Source organism: Salvelinus sp. IW2-2015, linkage group LG22 (genome assembly GCF_002910315.2).
Source record: "Salvelinus sp. IW2-2015 linkage group LG22, ASM291031v2, whole genome shotgun sequence".
Classification (NCBI taxonomy): domain Eukaryota; kingdom Metazoa; phylum Chordata; class Actinopteri; order Salmoniformes; family Salmonidae; genus Salvelinus; species Salvelinus sp. IW2-2015.
The window spans coordinates 27,090,746-27,107,945 of NC_036862.1; the positions used below are offsets into that span (position 1 = coordinate 27,090,746).

Consider the following 17,200-nt stretch of genomic DNA (forward strand, 5'->3'; position numbering starts at 1 on the left):
GCCCATGGGGAGAAGCCCATCATGGTGCGCTGGGAGAAGGAGGAACGCATCATCAACCCAGAGACCAGCCGCTACACCGTCGTGGTCAAAGAGGTGGCTGACGAGGTCATCTCCACTCTGAAGGTGCGCTGGGGGATTGGGGCCTCCACCTCAAAAGGGGGTGATGTATATTGTTGTGTTTGTACTGAGCTGGTATTAGTATAGTACGCTCTCAATATAGCATGAATAATTATAGTAGCCTTTGTACTTGCAGTGATTGATGCTGGACATTTTGTGTAGCCTATAAAATAACCAGAGGTTATGATCAGTTGAATACTGAACTATGATGGTGCATAATGGTGATGCTTCCTGGTTAAAAACTACATTGACCTCTCCTCAGATTTTGCCCACGGTTCGGGAAGATTCTGGATTCTTCTCCTGCCATGCCATCAACTCCTATGGTGAAGACAGAGGGATCATTCAGTTAACAGTACAAGGTAAACCCCTGGCTTCAGCTCCAGCTTCTTAAGCTGTTTCTTCATAGTGGAACCTTTTTGTTGCTACTGTATGTTGTTCCTGACTACATGAGCCAATATCTCTGGGCCCTAGTTAACTTCAGCCTGCAGTTTGTTTTCTCCTTGTCAGGACAACTAAGTGAACAGGTAAACCTCTCTATCTAATCTGTGTGTGTGTGGTGTTAAACCCGTTTAGAACCTCCAGACCCTCCCGAGGTGGAGATCCGAGAGGTCAGAGACCGGACAATCGCCCTCCGCTGGACCATGGGCTTCGACGGAAACAGCCCTATCACAGGATATGACATTGAGTGCAAGAACAAATCAGGTAGGGCTGGCATATAGGCCTATGGAATAACGTGATAAATCCAWATGAAATTGCATATGACATAGTTATAACTAAATCTGTTTCTGCAATTAGCTGACTTGTTGTTGTTGTGTTTGTCATGTCATACCAAGAGATGCTAATAGGTTGCATTGTGTTTGCCCCCCCCCCCCCAGCCTCGTGGAATTCAGCCAGATAACAAAAGACGTGTCCCCAGCTGAACCAGGCCACCATTATAGACCTGCACCCCTCCTCTACCTACAACATCCGCATTTTCGCCAAGAACGACATCGGCAAGAGCGACACCAGCAACGAGCTCACCATCACCACTGACGAAGCAGGTCGGCCCACGCAGATCTGTCCTTCACTGGGTCAAAACATCATGTAGTTATGTTCCAAACCAGTTTGACACATATTCTGTTGGTCTTCAGATTTTAGCCATGGATATGTGTTGTTTTCAATTATGATATTTTCTTGAATACAGTAAAGGTCCATCACTCGTTCATAACTAGAGCAAAGGGATTCCTAGCGTTGTAGCACCATCTAGTGAGATTATTTACTCAAAATAATTAATGTCTGAATTGACTCAGTCAATGATGGTGGGTTATAAAAATTATTCAAAAAGGACTTTTACGATTGTATTTTTGTTTCACAGTTCTGGTCTACTTAAGGGGTGGCTCTCCCATAGGCACCAATGCGATAGCTGGTCTACTTAGTTCACGCGCCACGCACCAACCAGAAAAAAAGGAGCCTATGAAATGTCTTGCTTTCTCTATCATCTCTGCAACAGTCAACTGACTGTCTCATGAGAGTATTTTGTGTTAATATTACACCTGTTCTACAGCCCCCGATGGCCCTCCACAGGAAGTACAACTGGAGGCCACCTCTCCACAAAGCATCAAAGTCACCTGGAAGGTACTGTGTCCTCATGGTGTTAAACAGAGCTATTTTCCTGTTTCTATCGATGTCTATGTACAGTCTGATCGTATGATATGACAATAGTAATGCAGAGCATTTGACCAAACGTGTTACCCTAATTATAAGCAAAAGGATGGCAGCATTTGAACATATTTTGCAGCGTTTTAACATATTGTCGTTGTCCCCCATCCTCTTCCTCCTCCTCAGGCCCCCCACAAGCACCTTCAGAATGGGGTGATCCGGGGCTACCAGGTGGGTTACAGAGAGTACAGCTCTGGAGGCAGTTTCCAGTTTAACATCATCAGCATGGACACCACAGGGGACAGCAGCGAGAGCATCACCCTGGACAACCTGAGGAAGTTCACTGAGTATGGGGTGGTGGTGCAGGCAGCTAACCGTGCTGGCACCGGCCCCTCCTCTCAGGAGGTCATCACCAAAACACTGGAGGATGGTTAGTATAGATCAGGGGGTTAAGGGGTGGGGTAGGGTAGAGTTGTGTGTGTGTGCACGCGTGTGCCTGCATTCATGGGTGTGAGTTTTCAGGGACATATTTGGTTTAGTTTACCTCCTGATAGCATGAGAATGTTTGCAGTGTGAAAATTCACTGCCGTGGGTAGACTACCATCTTCTGGATGAATGCTGAATTACCTCAAACCAAAAGATGTGAAATCAGCAATACAGTTAGAAGCCAGTAGGGGAGTTAATTCAGTCTAGTTTGACCATTGTCTGTACATTTGTCCTAACTTTGTTTCCCCTCCTGTCCCTTAACAGTCCCCTCACGTCCCCCTGAGAATGTCCTGGCCATGGCCAAGTCTCCAGAAGTCATCTCTCTTTCCTGGTTGACCCTGCCCAAAGAGGCCCTCAATGGAAACCTGCAGGGCTACAGAGTCATCTACTGGGCCAACTTGCCAGATGGAGGTAGGGGCTTATTAACAGACAATCAGAATACACCAGCTAGCAGGCACTTAGCGGATCACTGGTGGTGTGAGCACTATGATCGTAATGGTTTTAGCCCAGTCTCTAATTTTCTATATTAATTGTGCTATGTAGCATGTCATTGATCTTGTACTTGGCAGATTTGCACCCCTAGTTTCGTTTTAATTAGTAGTAGTGGTTTAGTTTTTAGTTTTCTCAACAGGCAACACTAGATCATGGGTTTGCCTTGTTGAATTTTTGCAATATTTCAGCAACATTACCATTTTCCTTGATTACCATTCCTTGATTTCATTCTGCCAGTGTTGGTCAAATTAGTTACAAATTACACTTCTAGCTTTACTTATAAATTAACTATCCAATGAGTATTATATCTCAATAGACACATAGACACATCCTGTTCTGTACATAATCTAGTCCATTAGTTGTTTAGTAGCTTCATTCTAGTGAGGTGGGTTATATGGAGGAAGGTACCACAGGGCCAGAGTGGGCAGCACCCAGAGCTAACACCCTGCTCCTGCTCAGGCCCTGTGGATGGGATCCAGCCTGCAGCCTGCCGGGTCTCCATCAATAATTCACAGGATGCAGTATGTCACTGCTTCAGCTCTGTCTACAAGGACACTCAGTCAAGGACAGAGGAGACGCAGCAGACAGAGCACTACTACCAATAGTCAGTCACTACAATATCACAGATACTACCTCGGTCAAAAATCACAGTAGTTTACTGTGTATGGCCATCATCTTGTATGGTAGTTTGCAGTGTGGTCTTACAGGGAGCATGTTATAGGCTTATTGTGTTATTGTGGTCACTGTACTGTAGTTCTTTGAATTCTATCACACTGGATCATAGACTTGATTTGACATGGTGTGAGAGTGAGTGATAAACTGTTGTGTAACCATTGTGTGACATTGTCAGAGTTGGGAGAGATCAGGAACGTGACCACCTCCTACCCATCTCTGGAACTGGATGGTCTGGAGAAATACACCAACTACAGCATCCAGGTTCTGGCCTTCACCCGGGCCGGGGACGGGGTGCGCAGCGAGCAGATCTTCACCCGGACCAAGGAAGACAGTGAGATACAAATCCTGGCTTGAGATACACTTGAGATAGATGTGGATCATTGCTTTCACATTGACATCAAAGCATGATTCGTGCAAAAGTTCAAGCTATGCATGCATACGTCAAATCAGATTTCAGTAATAAAGCACTGTCTGCAATGGGCTTGAATAGGGCCATGAACCCATATGTTTCTATTAATACTTGCAGTATATATGTATGTTTAACATAATCTTTACTCTCCTTCCTCCCTCTAGTCCCTGGGCCTCCAGCGGGGGTTAAGGCCGCAGCCTCCACCAGCTCCGTGGTGTTTGTGTCCTGGCTCCCTCCTCTCAAACTCAACGGCATCATCAGGAAGTACATCGTCTTCTGCTCCAACCACCCCACGGTACAGAGCTCTATTATCATTAACACAGCTCTCATTATAACGCCGCCTCCAGTCCTGCCATTCTGGGCTGTATTTGAAAGTCCTGTACAGAGAGAGAATACTCTTGAAGATTACTCCCCTGTTAAATGCACAGACGTGTAACCCCCTTCCCTTTCTCCGTCCCTCTCTCCAGGTGATGAGTGAGTTTGAGGCTTCTCCTGATGTATATTTCTACAGAGTGCCAAACCTGGCCCGCAACAGGAAGTACAGCATCTGGGTGGTTGCCGTGACAGCCGCTGGGCGAGGCAACAGCAGTGAGACCATCACAGTGGAACCTCGGGCCAAAGGTACAGGCTGCCTGTGTAACAGTGTAACTATCAAAACTAATCTGGCGGAAGTATTATTGATTGCAGTATGGTGTTGGTGGTGTTGACATCTATGATATTGCTTGCATTCTGTTTTTATTCATCATTGTTTTCCATAAGAGTAGAATGGTACAGTCACAGTGGTGCATGTATGTAACCCCCATAGCTCCGGCCAGGATCCTGACGTTCAACGGAACAGTGACTACACCCTGGATGAGGGACATCATTCTGCCCTGCAAGGCGGTCGGAGATCCACCCCCCACCATCAAGTGGCTGAAGGGAAAGTAAGTCAAGGCCATAGAGATGTATAGAGATCGCAACGTTGTAGCTGTGCCATTATGTCGTCTGTGACAGCCATTGAGGCGATCTACATTTTAAACTATTCAATTTTTTTCTTATTTTGACGTTTGAAAAAAGTTCAAAGCTAATATTGGTGACTTACCGCCACCTGCAGGGCTGGAGTCTTGAAGCAAATATTGTGTGTCGTTCATTTATTGTGGCCACTCTATGGCGGTCATATAGCTTTAAGCTGTTTACGAACTAGGCAAACCATGCAAAACCGGGTTATTTCCAAATAATGATCTCTATACATCTCTATGGTCAACACCCATCTGTCACATGATTCAACACAATGCAGCAATGTCAACATTTTTATCATGTTTTTTCTCTGATCACATTCTGTACTGAACATCATCTGGTCAACTCTACCTCTCAACAGCAATGGTACCCCTGGTCCTGTTCTGATTGACGGACGCCACAGTGTCCATAGCAACGCTAGTTTCATCATCCGGACGGTGAAAGCAGAGGACTCTGGGAACTACAGCTGTGTGGCCAGCAACAACTGGGGCTCTGATGAAATCACGCTGAACCTGCAGGTTCAAGGTAAGACAGAGAGAGATGCAAAAGGAGAATTGTCTAAAACTGTCCAATACTAATTGGTACTAACACTTCAAAGACCTTTCTACGTAGGTTAGTCGTAGGTCTTCTGAGGACACTTTGTGGCTAGTTTGATGTAGCGCAGATGCTTTGTTGTCATGGATCTTGTTCTAAACATCATTCCCTTTGTTCTACAGTTCCTCCAGACCAACCACGCCTCACAGTTACCAAGACAACTACCACGTCAATCACTCTGTCCTGGATACCTGGGGACAATGGAGGAAGCTCCATCAGAGGTGAGTGACATTAGGCCATTTGGACACACCAGAGACACCTCTACAAGGCATAGACCTCCTTTCCGACACCCCAGTGACACTTCAACAAGACAAATATTCCCATTCACACACACTAACTAATGACATTTCAACAAGAGAGAAAGTAGACCTCCATTCACACACACTAACTAATGACATTTCAACAAGAGAGAAAGTAGACCTCCATTCACACACACTAACTAATGACATTTCAACAGAGAGAAAGTAGACCTCCATTCACAACACACTAACTAAAGACATTTCAACAAGAGAGGAAAGTAGACCTCCATTCACACACACTAACTAATGACATTTCACAAGAGAGAAAGTAGACCTCCATTCACACACACTAACTAATGACATTTCCAAGAGAGAAAGTAGACCTCCATTCACACACACTAACTAATGACATTTCAAGAAGAGAGAAAGTAGACCTCATTCACACACACTAACTAATGAACATTTCAAAGAAGAGAGAAAGTAGACCTCCATTCACAGACACACTAACTAATGAACATTTCAACAAGAGAGAAAGTAGACCTCCATTCACACACACAACTAAATGACATTTCAACAAGAGAGAAAGTAGACCTCCATTCACACACACTCAACTAATGACATTTCAACAAGAGAGAAAGTAGACCTCCATTTGGGCAAACCAACAACACCTCAACAAGTCACTGGTAACTACTAAGACACACAAATGACACTTCAGTTACACGGCTAGTATCCTATTAGGACATTGGGTGAACAAAATCATCTTACAAGACCCTCCACTTCTCATTATCTTAGACAGGCCTAGTAATTGCGTTGAGTGGGGTGCTAAAACAGTGGAGAGGGAATAGATTAAAAAGGAACAAAGAAGATTAGGTGGGTTAAAGTGGAAGGTTAAACCACTCATTCAAGAAGAAAGCCCAATCACAGAAGGAGTAGCACTGGTGATTTATCATAGCTGGTCATCACTGGAACACAACAGGCTTCTGGCCTCTCAGGCTTTTTAAAAGAGATTTTAAGGGATATCCAGGATGATTTCCTATGGTATTTGTTTTCATGTCATGAGTCAAATTATCTTGTTTAGTCTTTGCGCTAACACCAATACAGTGTCTTATTTTCCTCTTGTCCGAGTAAATAGTGGCTATGATCAGGTGCTGTTGTCCTGCCTTATGTTACATTTAATGTTAATCAATCTCAATGGCATGTTTATAGGTATTTAGCCGATGTCTAACACTGAACAATCTGTTGGAAGGGAAGTGCAAATACTACAAGGTTCCACTTTGCTGTGCCAGCACTGTGAGTGATTATCTGGGTAATGTAGTTTTAGATTAACTTGGAGTATGTTGGGAGAGATTTTACAGTCTCTGTCCCTCTGTCTCTGTCTTTTTCTCTTTCTGTAGGCTACATCCTGCAGTACTCAGAGGACAACAGTGAGCAGTGGGGCAGCTTTCCCATCAGCCCTAGCGAGCGCTCGTACCGTCTGGAGAACCTGAAGTGTGGCACCTGGTACAAGTTCACCCTGACTGCTCAGAACGGAGTGGGCCCCGGACGCATCAGTGAGATCATTGAAGCAAAGACCCACGGAAAAGGTGAAGTCTTTTTAGCTAGGATGGGCAACTGGCCCTCGGATCAAGTTTTTTAATTTTTAATTTTAATTTTACTCAGTCGGGTTCTAAACTTACTGTTGCAAGTTAGAATAGTTGAATACACAAAGTGCAATTTAGAAATTTGGTTGTGCATCAGTAGTTTTTGTTTTATGTCAGTCACTGATAGTCAATCAATTAGCCCATGTCAGCTAAACATTTCTAGATTGGTAAGTTAGTCTAGCGGCCAGCTATCTAAACTTAGTAATCATGGTCCAATTACCGGCCGAGGGGCCCCCATTGATTTTGTTTGTCAGTCTCACTCAGATATCACATTAAAAACTGCAAACACTTCTCTCCACCCTATGGTAAAATGTAAAACGGCTCATTTTCCTCTCCACCCCATGCCAAAATGAGTAGAATTGCATGAAATTAGTTATAAAACTGCAACATATTCGCTACGCACAATGGCAAAATGTGTAGAATTGCACGAAATTAACTTTAAAACGTAAAACAAATCTGTCCACTGTCAAGAGGGGAGCAGCTAAAATGTTTTGCTCACAACGTGGTGGCGGTGGGGTGGGGTGTGTGTATGCACATGTGGGTACGCAGACCTGCAAGCAACTTTTTTGTGGCCCCCACCCCCTTCAATGTTGCCCATCCATGCTCTATAGCATCTCCACCACCACTGTCCCCTTAGAACTGACTCTAACTCAACAGTCCTATCCAAAATTGTATCAAGCAATTCCTCAGACTAGCTCAATTATTATGTGACTTGATCTGGTTCATGAATAAAATGTTACAGGCATCCTTAGAAGTCTACATCTGATCTCTTCACCCCTCTTCTTTCCAGAGCCCCAGTTTGCCAAAGAACATGAGCTGTTTGCCAGCATCAACTCCACCCGGGTCAGGCTCAATCTAATTGGGTGGAACAATGGTGGCTGCCCAATCACCTCGTTCACCCTGGAGTACCATCCGATGGACACGGCAACGTGGACCACGGCTCAGCGCACCTCCCTAACCAAGAGCTACATCCTGTATGACCTGGCGGAGGCCACCTGGTACGAGCTGCAGATGAAAGTGGTCAACAGCGCCGGCTCCGCCGAGAAGAAAATCATGTTCGCCACGCTCAACGCCGATGGAAGTGAGTTCAGTTCAGTGGTCTTCTAGGATGATACTTTTTTTTTCCTGAACCAGGGTAATTTCCAGAAGGCCTTCCAAAGAGACATATTTGACTACGAAGCCTCAACCCTGGTGGTGCATCCTTAAATAGTCATGCCTGATACTCAGGATGGTAGGTTCCCCAAGCTTATCTGGATCCTCCCTCCGCAGGCACCATCCCTCCTCTGTTGAAGACAGTGGACCCCATCACAGACAACATGTCAGGCAACGAGGGGCTGAAGATGATGGTGACCATCACCTGTATCCTGGTGGCTGCTGTCATGGTCTTCATCCTCCTGATGGTGCTGAAGAGGAGGAGGAGGGAGCAGAGGCTCAAGAGGCTACGTGGTGAGTCAGAACACACTCACAAGCACGTACACACACAATAGAAACAAAGCACTTAATAACACACAAGCACTTTTTAGAGCTGTATGCTTCATGCTCAAGAGAGTGAGGATCAATTAACCTGAGCAGAACCAGTAGAATTGTGACTATTGACTTTCATTATGTAATAAATTGTTTTATTTAACTAGGCAAGTCAGTTAAGAACAAATTCTTATTTACATTGACAGCCTAGGAACAGTGGGTTAACTGCCTTGTTCAGGGGCAGAACGACAGATTTTTACCTTGTCAGCTCAGGGATTTGATCTAGCAACACTTTTGGTTACTGGCACAACACTCTAACCACTAGGCTACCTGCCACCCCAAGAGGCTAAGAGGCTATCACTTTAGCTAACAGCATAGAACGGTCTGATCAGATCTAGTGTTCCACTTTTAATTTGCCCCACTCTAATGTTCTAGTTTTGCACATCTAGGAAATTAGCTTGGTGCTTTTGATTTTAATATGTTAGCTTCTGTCAACCACAACTCTGCGTTGTTACTAATTTACTATATGCTGACTTTACAGATGCAAAAAGCCTGGCAGAAATGCTGATGAGGTATGTGAAGAGGAATACATGTTAACTTTAGATAGGAATCATAAAATACTTTAAACTAACTGTCCAGTGTTTCCAGATTTCTATTAAATATGACCTATAATTACTTACAATATGAGTGAAATAGTTTCCCTTCCAACGTTCTTTTATTCCGTTTTTTTAAAACAACTTTTCTGTGTTGGAATGGTGTGTGCGTACCCCGACAACAGAATGTTGTGGGCGTATACCAGCCATTAAAAGTATTAATACAAATAGATCGCTGATTGGCCAGCTCATCCTCCTCAGGAGTATGATATACTGTATGAGGAAATAGCAAGTATTTTTAAAAGAGTCTGTTTGAGATTCAAGTTTGAGGTAGGGTTTTTGAAGCGTTTTTCTCCAATTTATGCTTTGGCCACAAATATGTCTACATGATGAGTCAACAGCATTATTTGGGTATGAGTTTACAAATATGAGTTTTTAAAACTGATATTTTCACTGGACAGTTACTTTAAAACTATGACTGAATACTTGCAAACAATACTATCTCCTAGTAAAAACACACGGACACCAGACACATCCAACAAGCAGCAGACCATGAGAATGCACATCGATATCCCCCGAGCCCAGCTGCTCATCGAGGAGAGAGATACTATGGAGATTATTGGTGAGACCCCTGTCTTCCCCGCCAGTTTACAGTATGCTTATCCCTTGCATGTTATATTTGATAATCTTTTCTAAGAACTCATTGTCTCCCTCCCTGTTTTTTGTCTGTCAGACGACAGGTCGACGGTGCTGCTGACTGATAACGACTTTGGGGAGACGTCCAAACAGAAGTCGTCCACGGTCACGCACACAGTCCATTACCAGTCCCTGTCGCAGGCCACCGGCCCACTGGTGGACGTCTCTGACGCCCGGCCTGGAACCAGTAAGAGCCTTACCTATTTAATCACCTCTATATCCCACCCCTCACCACCTTTACTCTGACGTACAGTAAGCTACTAGCCTAATGTCATCCCCTGGAAGAATAGGGGCAATTCAGTGTTTATTTGGTTATAGTTATGTGAAATAAGAGAATGCTCTTTGTCAAGATTAATATTGTTTTATATAGTTGCATTCAATCCAAGCATCATTGTACATATTTCTCTCTCATGTGCATGTAACTGTACCCCAGTCCTCCAATCAGTGTTTAGAATTTAGAGTTTTTTTTATAAACAATAGCTCTAACAATAAACCTCCAGGTATCCACATACCCTGATCCCAAATCCATTCTCAACAAACTAGAATCTTCAGCTTATCATAGTTTCAACCCTCAGATCCACTTACAGAGCCCACAGCCCAGAGCAGTGTGAGCCAAGGCAGTGGCTAGACAGTGGCCTATGGAGGCTCTTGCTGCTGAGCTTCAGTAGAGTTGAGCTGGTGAAGAGTGGAGAGGCCTCTGGCTCCACCTGACCGCTCACCTGATTGGGCTCATTGAGGCTGGCCAGGAAGCACAGTGGGCCCAAAAAAAATTGAATAAAAAATAACCACAGTGGGCCTGAACCTTATCTGCTGACTCAGCCACATCTATCCAGAGTGTTGGGCAAACACTGCCTGCTGTGCCAGTTTCCAACCCACTGATGGAATTACTACTACCTACTACTATTACCACTGCTATTCTTCTCTGGCTTCTCCAGGCCGGATCTAATCATGGCCGTTCTAAAGGGCCATTCTGATTTGGTGCCATTGATGCATAGCACAGTAGGTTAAATGTCTGGGTCAGACCAAATATGATACTATTTTTGTCTTTGGGGAATATTATATCGACTGTGAAAGGTTAGGATGATACTGTAATTTCAAACCTATTAATTATTATTGATCAATAGATGTTTGTGTAATTTGATACACAGACAATTGAGACTCAATATACAGTATGCAATTTACTTTCTAGTAGCTCTTCAGTGGTATGTCCGAAATGGCACCATATTCTATATGGACACTGGTCAAAGGTAGTGCACTACATAGGGGATAGGGTGCCATTTCTGACACTGCCTAGGCCTGACACTGCCTAGGCCTCTCTCCAGTAAAGACCTTGGCCCTTTCATCCCCAGACCCCACAGCACGCCGCACTGCCAAAGCAGGCCCTGCAGCCAGCAGGAACCGCTATGCCAGCCAGTGGACTCTGAACCGGCCACAACCACCCACCTCCTCCCACACCCTGAGCACAGACTGGAGACTGCCCACACCRCGCGCCGCTGGCTCTGTGGACAAGGAGAGCGACAGCTACAGCGTCAGCCCATCGCAGGACACAGGTACTGGACTGACCCTATGTCTCACATACAACATTAGTCTGCAGCAAAGGGGAGACCACTACTACTGTAACGTGGAAGTGGGTCAGTCCACGGTAGTGTTAAGAATATTTCCTAGTATATCTTAGGAAATTTCAGCTATATACATACACTATATGGAGTGTTGTGTCTCTGTGTGTGTTTGTGTGTGACTACGCAGACGCGCGCGAGCAGCATGGTGTCGACGGAGAGTGCGTCGTCCACGTACGAGGAGCTGCCCGGGCCTATGAGCACGCCAAGATGGAGGAGCACCTGCCCACGCCAAGTTCACTATCACAAGTGCTTCATCTCCGACACTCCTCGGGAGCAAATGACGGCCGGCACCAACGACTACACAGACAGCCTGGCATCTAGCACGCCGTCTGAGTCAGGCATCTGCAGGTTCACCGCCTCCCCGCCAAGCCAGGACATCAGCGGTGATGAACAGGCCGCACCAAGAGCCACAGACCGGGTAAGGAGAAGGCAGCACTCATATACAGAAACTGCACAGACATACACTGCAAACACACACACACACAGTACAGTTCAAACCTTACTGAAAGGAAATGATTATATATATTCCTCATTACTCTAGATCAGTGTTTTCAACTCCGGTCTTCCCCCAACAGTAACATATTGCTCTTGTGCCCTCGACAAGCACACCTGATCTACTAATCATCAAGCCCTTGACAAGTTAGTCGGGTGTTTTCGTCTGGGCTACAACAAAAAGGTGTACTGTTGGGGGTACTGGAGACCGGAGTGGAAAACCGCTATAGATAGCAGTTCATTCTGCTCCAATTAGGCCTGGGCCACAGCATTACAACTGTAACTTCCACAGCTCTCTGGGCCTGTTCCAAAGTTAAGTTCCATAGCTTTCATTTAACACAGCATTTTAGAAAATGCCTATTGCAATTAATGATCATGAGATACTCTTCCTCAGATAACACCCTCTGCATGCTGTTAATGCCCGATAAGTACAAACACCATTAAAACCGCAGTAATACCCCTCACAGTGCTGTATTTAGCTGCACCTCTGCAGAAATGTCTGCACATGGAGGAGCTGTCCTTATCGTCGTGTCAGGCTAGCCGTTTCTGACACTGTCCTCTCCGGTTGGCCTCATATGACTGCTTCTATCACTCCCATTCCTATTGGTTACAACGTCTGGCGCAGTTTGTGACAGACCAAACAGACTGGGTTGAAATACATAGATATGAGGAATTCCCATTTTCAAATATTTTTTGTAAAAATACACACACACAGAGAGACAGAATGTATTGTGCGTTTGTGAGTCCTGGCTGCCTAGTTTTCATTCTGGGCTGGGGGTATGAAGACTAGCTAGTTTTATGAGGTGTCTGGAGGTAGGGACTGGTGCGGGGTGAGCGAGACGAGGTAGACAGGTTTTTGGCTATCTGAGCTGGGCTTGAGTTTCCGTTCCTCATTATATTTCATGGTGCGTACACAAGCCAGCTGCCCACAGTCATCAGCCAGCGGGAGGCTTAAACTGTCAGCTGAGGGCAAGTAGAGGCTATCTGTCAAGCAATCTAAAGCTATTGTTGTCAATACAAAACAGCACTTTATGCCCACAATGGAGACGTTCAGCGTGATATCGGTCTTCCAGACGCAGAGCCTGATTGTAGCGTCGTGCTTAACCCTGTTTCACTTTCATCAGCGGGAGTTGGCGACACATAGACAAGCTTTAGAGGTTTCTACAGTAAGCTCCTGTTGAAGACCGTTGTTCAAGTCTGGTATACCATCAGCCAGCTCTGTTGTGGCACACACTGTGAATTCACCATTGTTAGTTTGAACACAGTTCATTTTTGTGTTTTTTCCCAGTGAGTGTCAGTATGATCAAATTTAAGAAAAAACAGGCAATTTCAATATAGAATGTCTACGATGGATACAAAGTGGTCTGTCTGTCGTCTGACAGTGGCCCACTGCCCCCCCCCCTTCTGTATAATGTACCTTTGCCCTGAGTTGACACTGTGACCTCATCTTCATTCACACAGGGTTACGGAGGAGGGCTCTCTCCTGTTACTCTGACACGTGTCAATCCACATCACACACACTTGATACGCATACAGTAGGTCACCTGGGGTCAGTAGGTCAACCTGGCAAGCCCATTTCTTTGTGTGTGTGTGTGTGTGTGTGTGTGTGTGTGTGTGTGTGTGTGTGTGTTGTGTGTGGTGGTGTGTGTTGTGTGTGTGTGGTGTGTGTGTGTGTGTGTGTGTGTGTGTGTGTGTGTGTGTGTGTGTGTGTGTGTGTGATGACAATAATCATTGGGAAGCTGGATGGAACATTGGGCAACGATCTGTGTGACCGGCTCATGAAACAGTCTTCGTCGTGTGCAATACTCTGTGGGGAGCAAATCATAGAGGATGATCTTGAGGTTCTCAGCTCAGAAAATCATTTACTGCACACGTTTGAGTAGTCAAAATGTGATGGGCCTTTAAACAAGCCAAGGTGTCTCTGTGTGTTTGGGGTGTGTGTGTGTGCGATGTGTCTGTATGTATTAATGTGTGGGTAGTTGAAGGCCAGATTACAGAAAAGAGACAGCTCCCGATACGCAGAATCGACTTGGGCACACAAGATGTTAAAACATTCATATACATAACCCCCCCCCCCCAGCGTACAGACTTATTACATGGCTGGGAATCATTGTTGTGTAGCTGATACAAGTTGTGCCATTACCCACGCCCTGCAACTTACAGCCTGATGGATTTCAGCTAAATAAATTCCCATTGAGCTCCCAAAGAAAAGCTTTAAAATGGTTGCCATTTACAGGTTTTAATAAAGCCTATTAGATACACAGTAAATTATGCATGCTCCCTGTGAACTCGGGGATTAAGTCACTAAGGTCACATGTAGGATACAATCTACATAGATGGGCCGGTCCTCCTCTGTGTGGTGGGGGATAGTGATTTGGCATTGAAAAGGCCAGTCACTGAAGCCTGCTGATCTCTGTGGCCTCTGAAAGATGAATATTGAAGAGATCCATTAGAACAGTAATGGAACAGTACACGTCTCCCCACCACTCCTAATCAAGTGTAAAATCTTCAGTGCGACTCATACATCTCTGGCTACTGGACACGTCTTTGTGATTATCTAATTTCCTAAATGAAATATGTAATTTATTCAGTGGATGAGATACATTTACAGCAGAAGTGATGGTGTCATCATCCACTCAACCGTGTTCAGTGATTCACTGTCTGCGTGGGGGAATACTGTGTTGAGAAGTCTTTTAAAGTGCTGCAGTGTCATTAACTAAATGTACGCTTGGGTTACGTCACATGCTTGGTTTGTTCTGGTCCTGGACAGCAAAGAATCTGTCTCTGAATGAGATTTGAAGCACCTTTTTGCCTCAGTTAACCCCAAGTACAGATAAGGAGAGTTTGAGAGTGGGTAGTGCAGGTCTGTTCGATGTGATARTCCTGAAGAAATGGAAAGGTGATTTGAATATGAATCTGACAGGTTAATGCAGCAATATCATAGGATAAGTAATCCCGTCGCCAAGCCATGTAAAATGATATCGTCCTGAAATCATTATAGAATCTGTATCCTCCCGACTCAATATGATAGATTAGATTACATTATCCAAACTGAAATCATATTTCCTCCACTCATATGATTTCCCATCATATACCATATATCCTGACAGTAAGTACATACCATATGAAAAGACCCCTATGGAATCCAAAGTAACCGAGTAATGCTGACATTGAGAATTTTCCTCCCAGCTCAGTGTAGTGAGTGTACCCCTCTAACCTTCCTGATTGGTTACCCCGCTAGCCTTCCTGACTGGGTACCCCTCTAACCTTCCTGACTGGTTACCCAGCTAACCTTCCTGACTGGGTACCCCTCTAACCTTCCTGATTGGTTACCCCGCTAGCCTTCCTTACTGGGTACCCCTCTAACCTTCCTGACTGGGTACCCCTCTAACCTTCCTTGGTTACCTCCCCTAGCCTTCCTTAACTGGTACCCTCTATCTAACCTTCCTGACTGGGTACCCCTCTAACCTTCCTGACTGGGTACCCCTCTAACCTTCCTGACTGGTTACCCCGCTAACCTTCCTTACTGAGTACCCCTCTAACTTTCCTGACTGGCTACCCCTCTAACCTTCCCGACTKGGTACCCCTCTAACCTTCCCGACAGGGTACCCCTCTAACCTTTCTGACTGGGTACCCCTCTAACCCCCTCTCTGGTCTCATCCCTCAGGTGGAGAGCTGGTGCACCTGCCCCCGTACCTACGCATGGACTTCCTGTTAAACCGTGGCTCTGTGTCGGGAGGACGGGGGTCCAACGGTGGTAACGGAGGAGGGGAGGCAGGAGCGTTGGGCCAGGCGTGTCTGGAGCCCCAGAAGAGCCGCACCCTGAAACGGCCCCCGCTCCTGGAGCCCACACCCATGGAGGTGCCCACGTCCAGGGAGGTGCAGCAGTGGCAGCCAGGGACTGCCTCCACACTGCCCCAGCGTGAGCCGACTGGCCGTGAGGCCACCGGAGACCTGGCCCAGGCACAGGCCGCCAAGCTCAGCAGCTCACAGGAGTCCCTGCTAGACTCCAGAGGACACTTAAAACAGAGCAACAACCCCTACGCAAAGTCCTACACACTGGTATAACACAAGGAGTTACGTTACACACTCCAGGACTTGGACTGTATACTGTACTGCAGCTCTATACAGAGAGCTGCACAGAACTATGATGATGATGGATACTTTTCAACAACAACTGAAGTTGTATATTTCTGACTCCAAATATTCCTTTCTTTTGTTCTTTCTCCCTTCTTTCCTCTTCTGGCTGTCTCATTTCTCTGTTTTATTTATTATTTTATTCTAAACACCATATGAAGATTGCCAAAATAATGTATTTAAATTTGACAGAGACAAATACTATTGAATTTATATCAAGGATAATTAAAGTCATTATTATTATTATATATAAAAATATAGAAATGTCTAAAAACAAGAAGAAGAGGAGGGGGACTCTGCAAGAGGATATTGCTATCTTCATTTATTTATTTTGTATGTCGCAGTGTGATCAAATCGATGATTAGGTATCTGGCCGTTTTTCAACAACGAAAAGAACTCCATTAAAGCTGAACCTGTCTGTCCATGCCGTCTACTCAATCTACTCAGATTGTTACTACGTTCTTCAACCTTTCCAGTGACTGCATGGGGACTGATCTATGACAATTATAGGAATGGCTGGAAAATCCAAAAGAGAATTTTGTCACACTATGAAAATTATACAATGTGAATATATATAAAAGAGATTACTTTTATTTGTGGATATTACAGGGGAAATGATTTGGTTAATAAAGTCCTTAGTCATGTTTGCACACGTGGGTTTGATTGGAGATACTACTGTTTCTTCTCTCTGTTCCTCCATCTCTACCCTCTCAGCCACCACAGAGCCCAGCACACAGATCGCTTCATCAAACCATCAAATCAAAATCAAACCCAATTTTATTTGTCACATGCACCGATTACAACAGGTGTAGACCTTACTGTGAAATGCATACTTACGAGCCCTTAACCAACAATGCAGCGTAAAAAAAAGTATGCGCGAAAAATGTACTAAATAAACTAAAGGAAAAATAGT

The 17,200-nt window shown here is 45.0% G+C and overlaps 1 protein-coding gene across 1 annotated transcript in view; it reads left to right on the forward strand.

Moving 5' to 3' along the window:
- LOC111982703 (cell adhesion molecule DSCAM-like) overlaps window positions 1-16,935 on the forward strand; it is a 148,154-nt gene extending 131,219 nt beyond the window's left edge. Inside the window, 26 exon segments of the mRNA XM_070433873.1 lie at window positions 4-123; window positions 380-476; window positions 691-819; window positions 993-1,157; window positions 1,661-1,731; window positions 1,942-2,185; window positions 2,506-2,652; window positions 3,584-3,739; window positions 3,982-4,112; window positions 4,285-4,438; window positions 4,623-4,740; window positions 5,175-5,338; window positions 5,530-5,628; window positions 7,041-7,229; window positions 8,077-8,367; window positions 8,556-8,732; window positions 9,292-9,322; window positions 9,853-9,965; window positions 10,077-10,226; window positions 11,389-11,589; window positions 11,784-11,837; window positions 11,840-11,878; window positions 11,881-11,901; window positions 11,904-12,056; window positions 12,059-12,076; window positions 15,818-16,935. Coding sequence (XP_070289974.1) covers window positions 4-123; window positions 380-476; window positions 691-819; window positions 993-1,157; window positions 1,661-1,731; window positions 1,942-2,185; window positions 2,506-2,652; window positions 3,584-3,739; window positions 3,982-4,112; window positions 4,285-4,438; window positions 4,623-4,740; window positions 5,175-5,338; window positions 5,530-5,628; window positions 7,041-7,229; window positions 8,077-8,367; window positions 8,556-8,732; window positions 9,292-9,322; window positions 9,853-9,965; window positions 10,077-10,226; window positions 11,389-11,589; window positions 11,784-11,837; window positions 11,840-11,878; window positions 11,881-11,901; window positions 11,904-12,056; window positions 12,059-12,076; window positions 15,818-16,218 — 3,633 coding nt within the window. The 3' untranslated portion in view covers window positions 16,219-16,935.
- The last annotated feature ends 265 nt before the right edge of the window (window positions 16,936-17,200 follow it).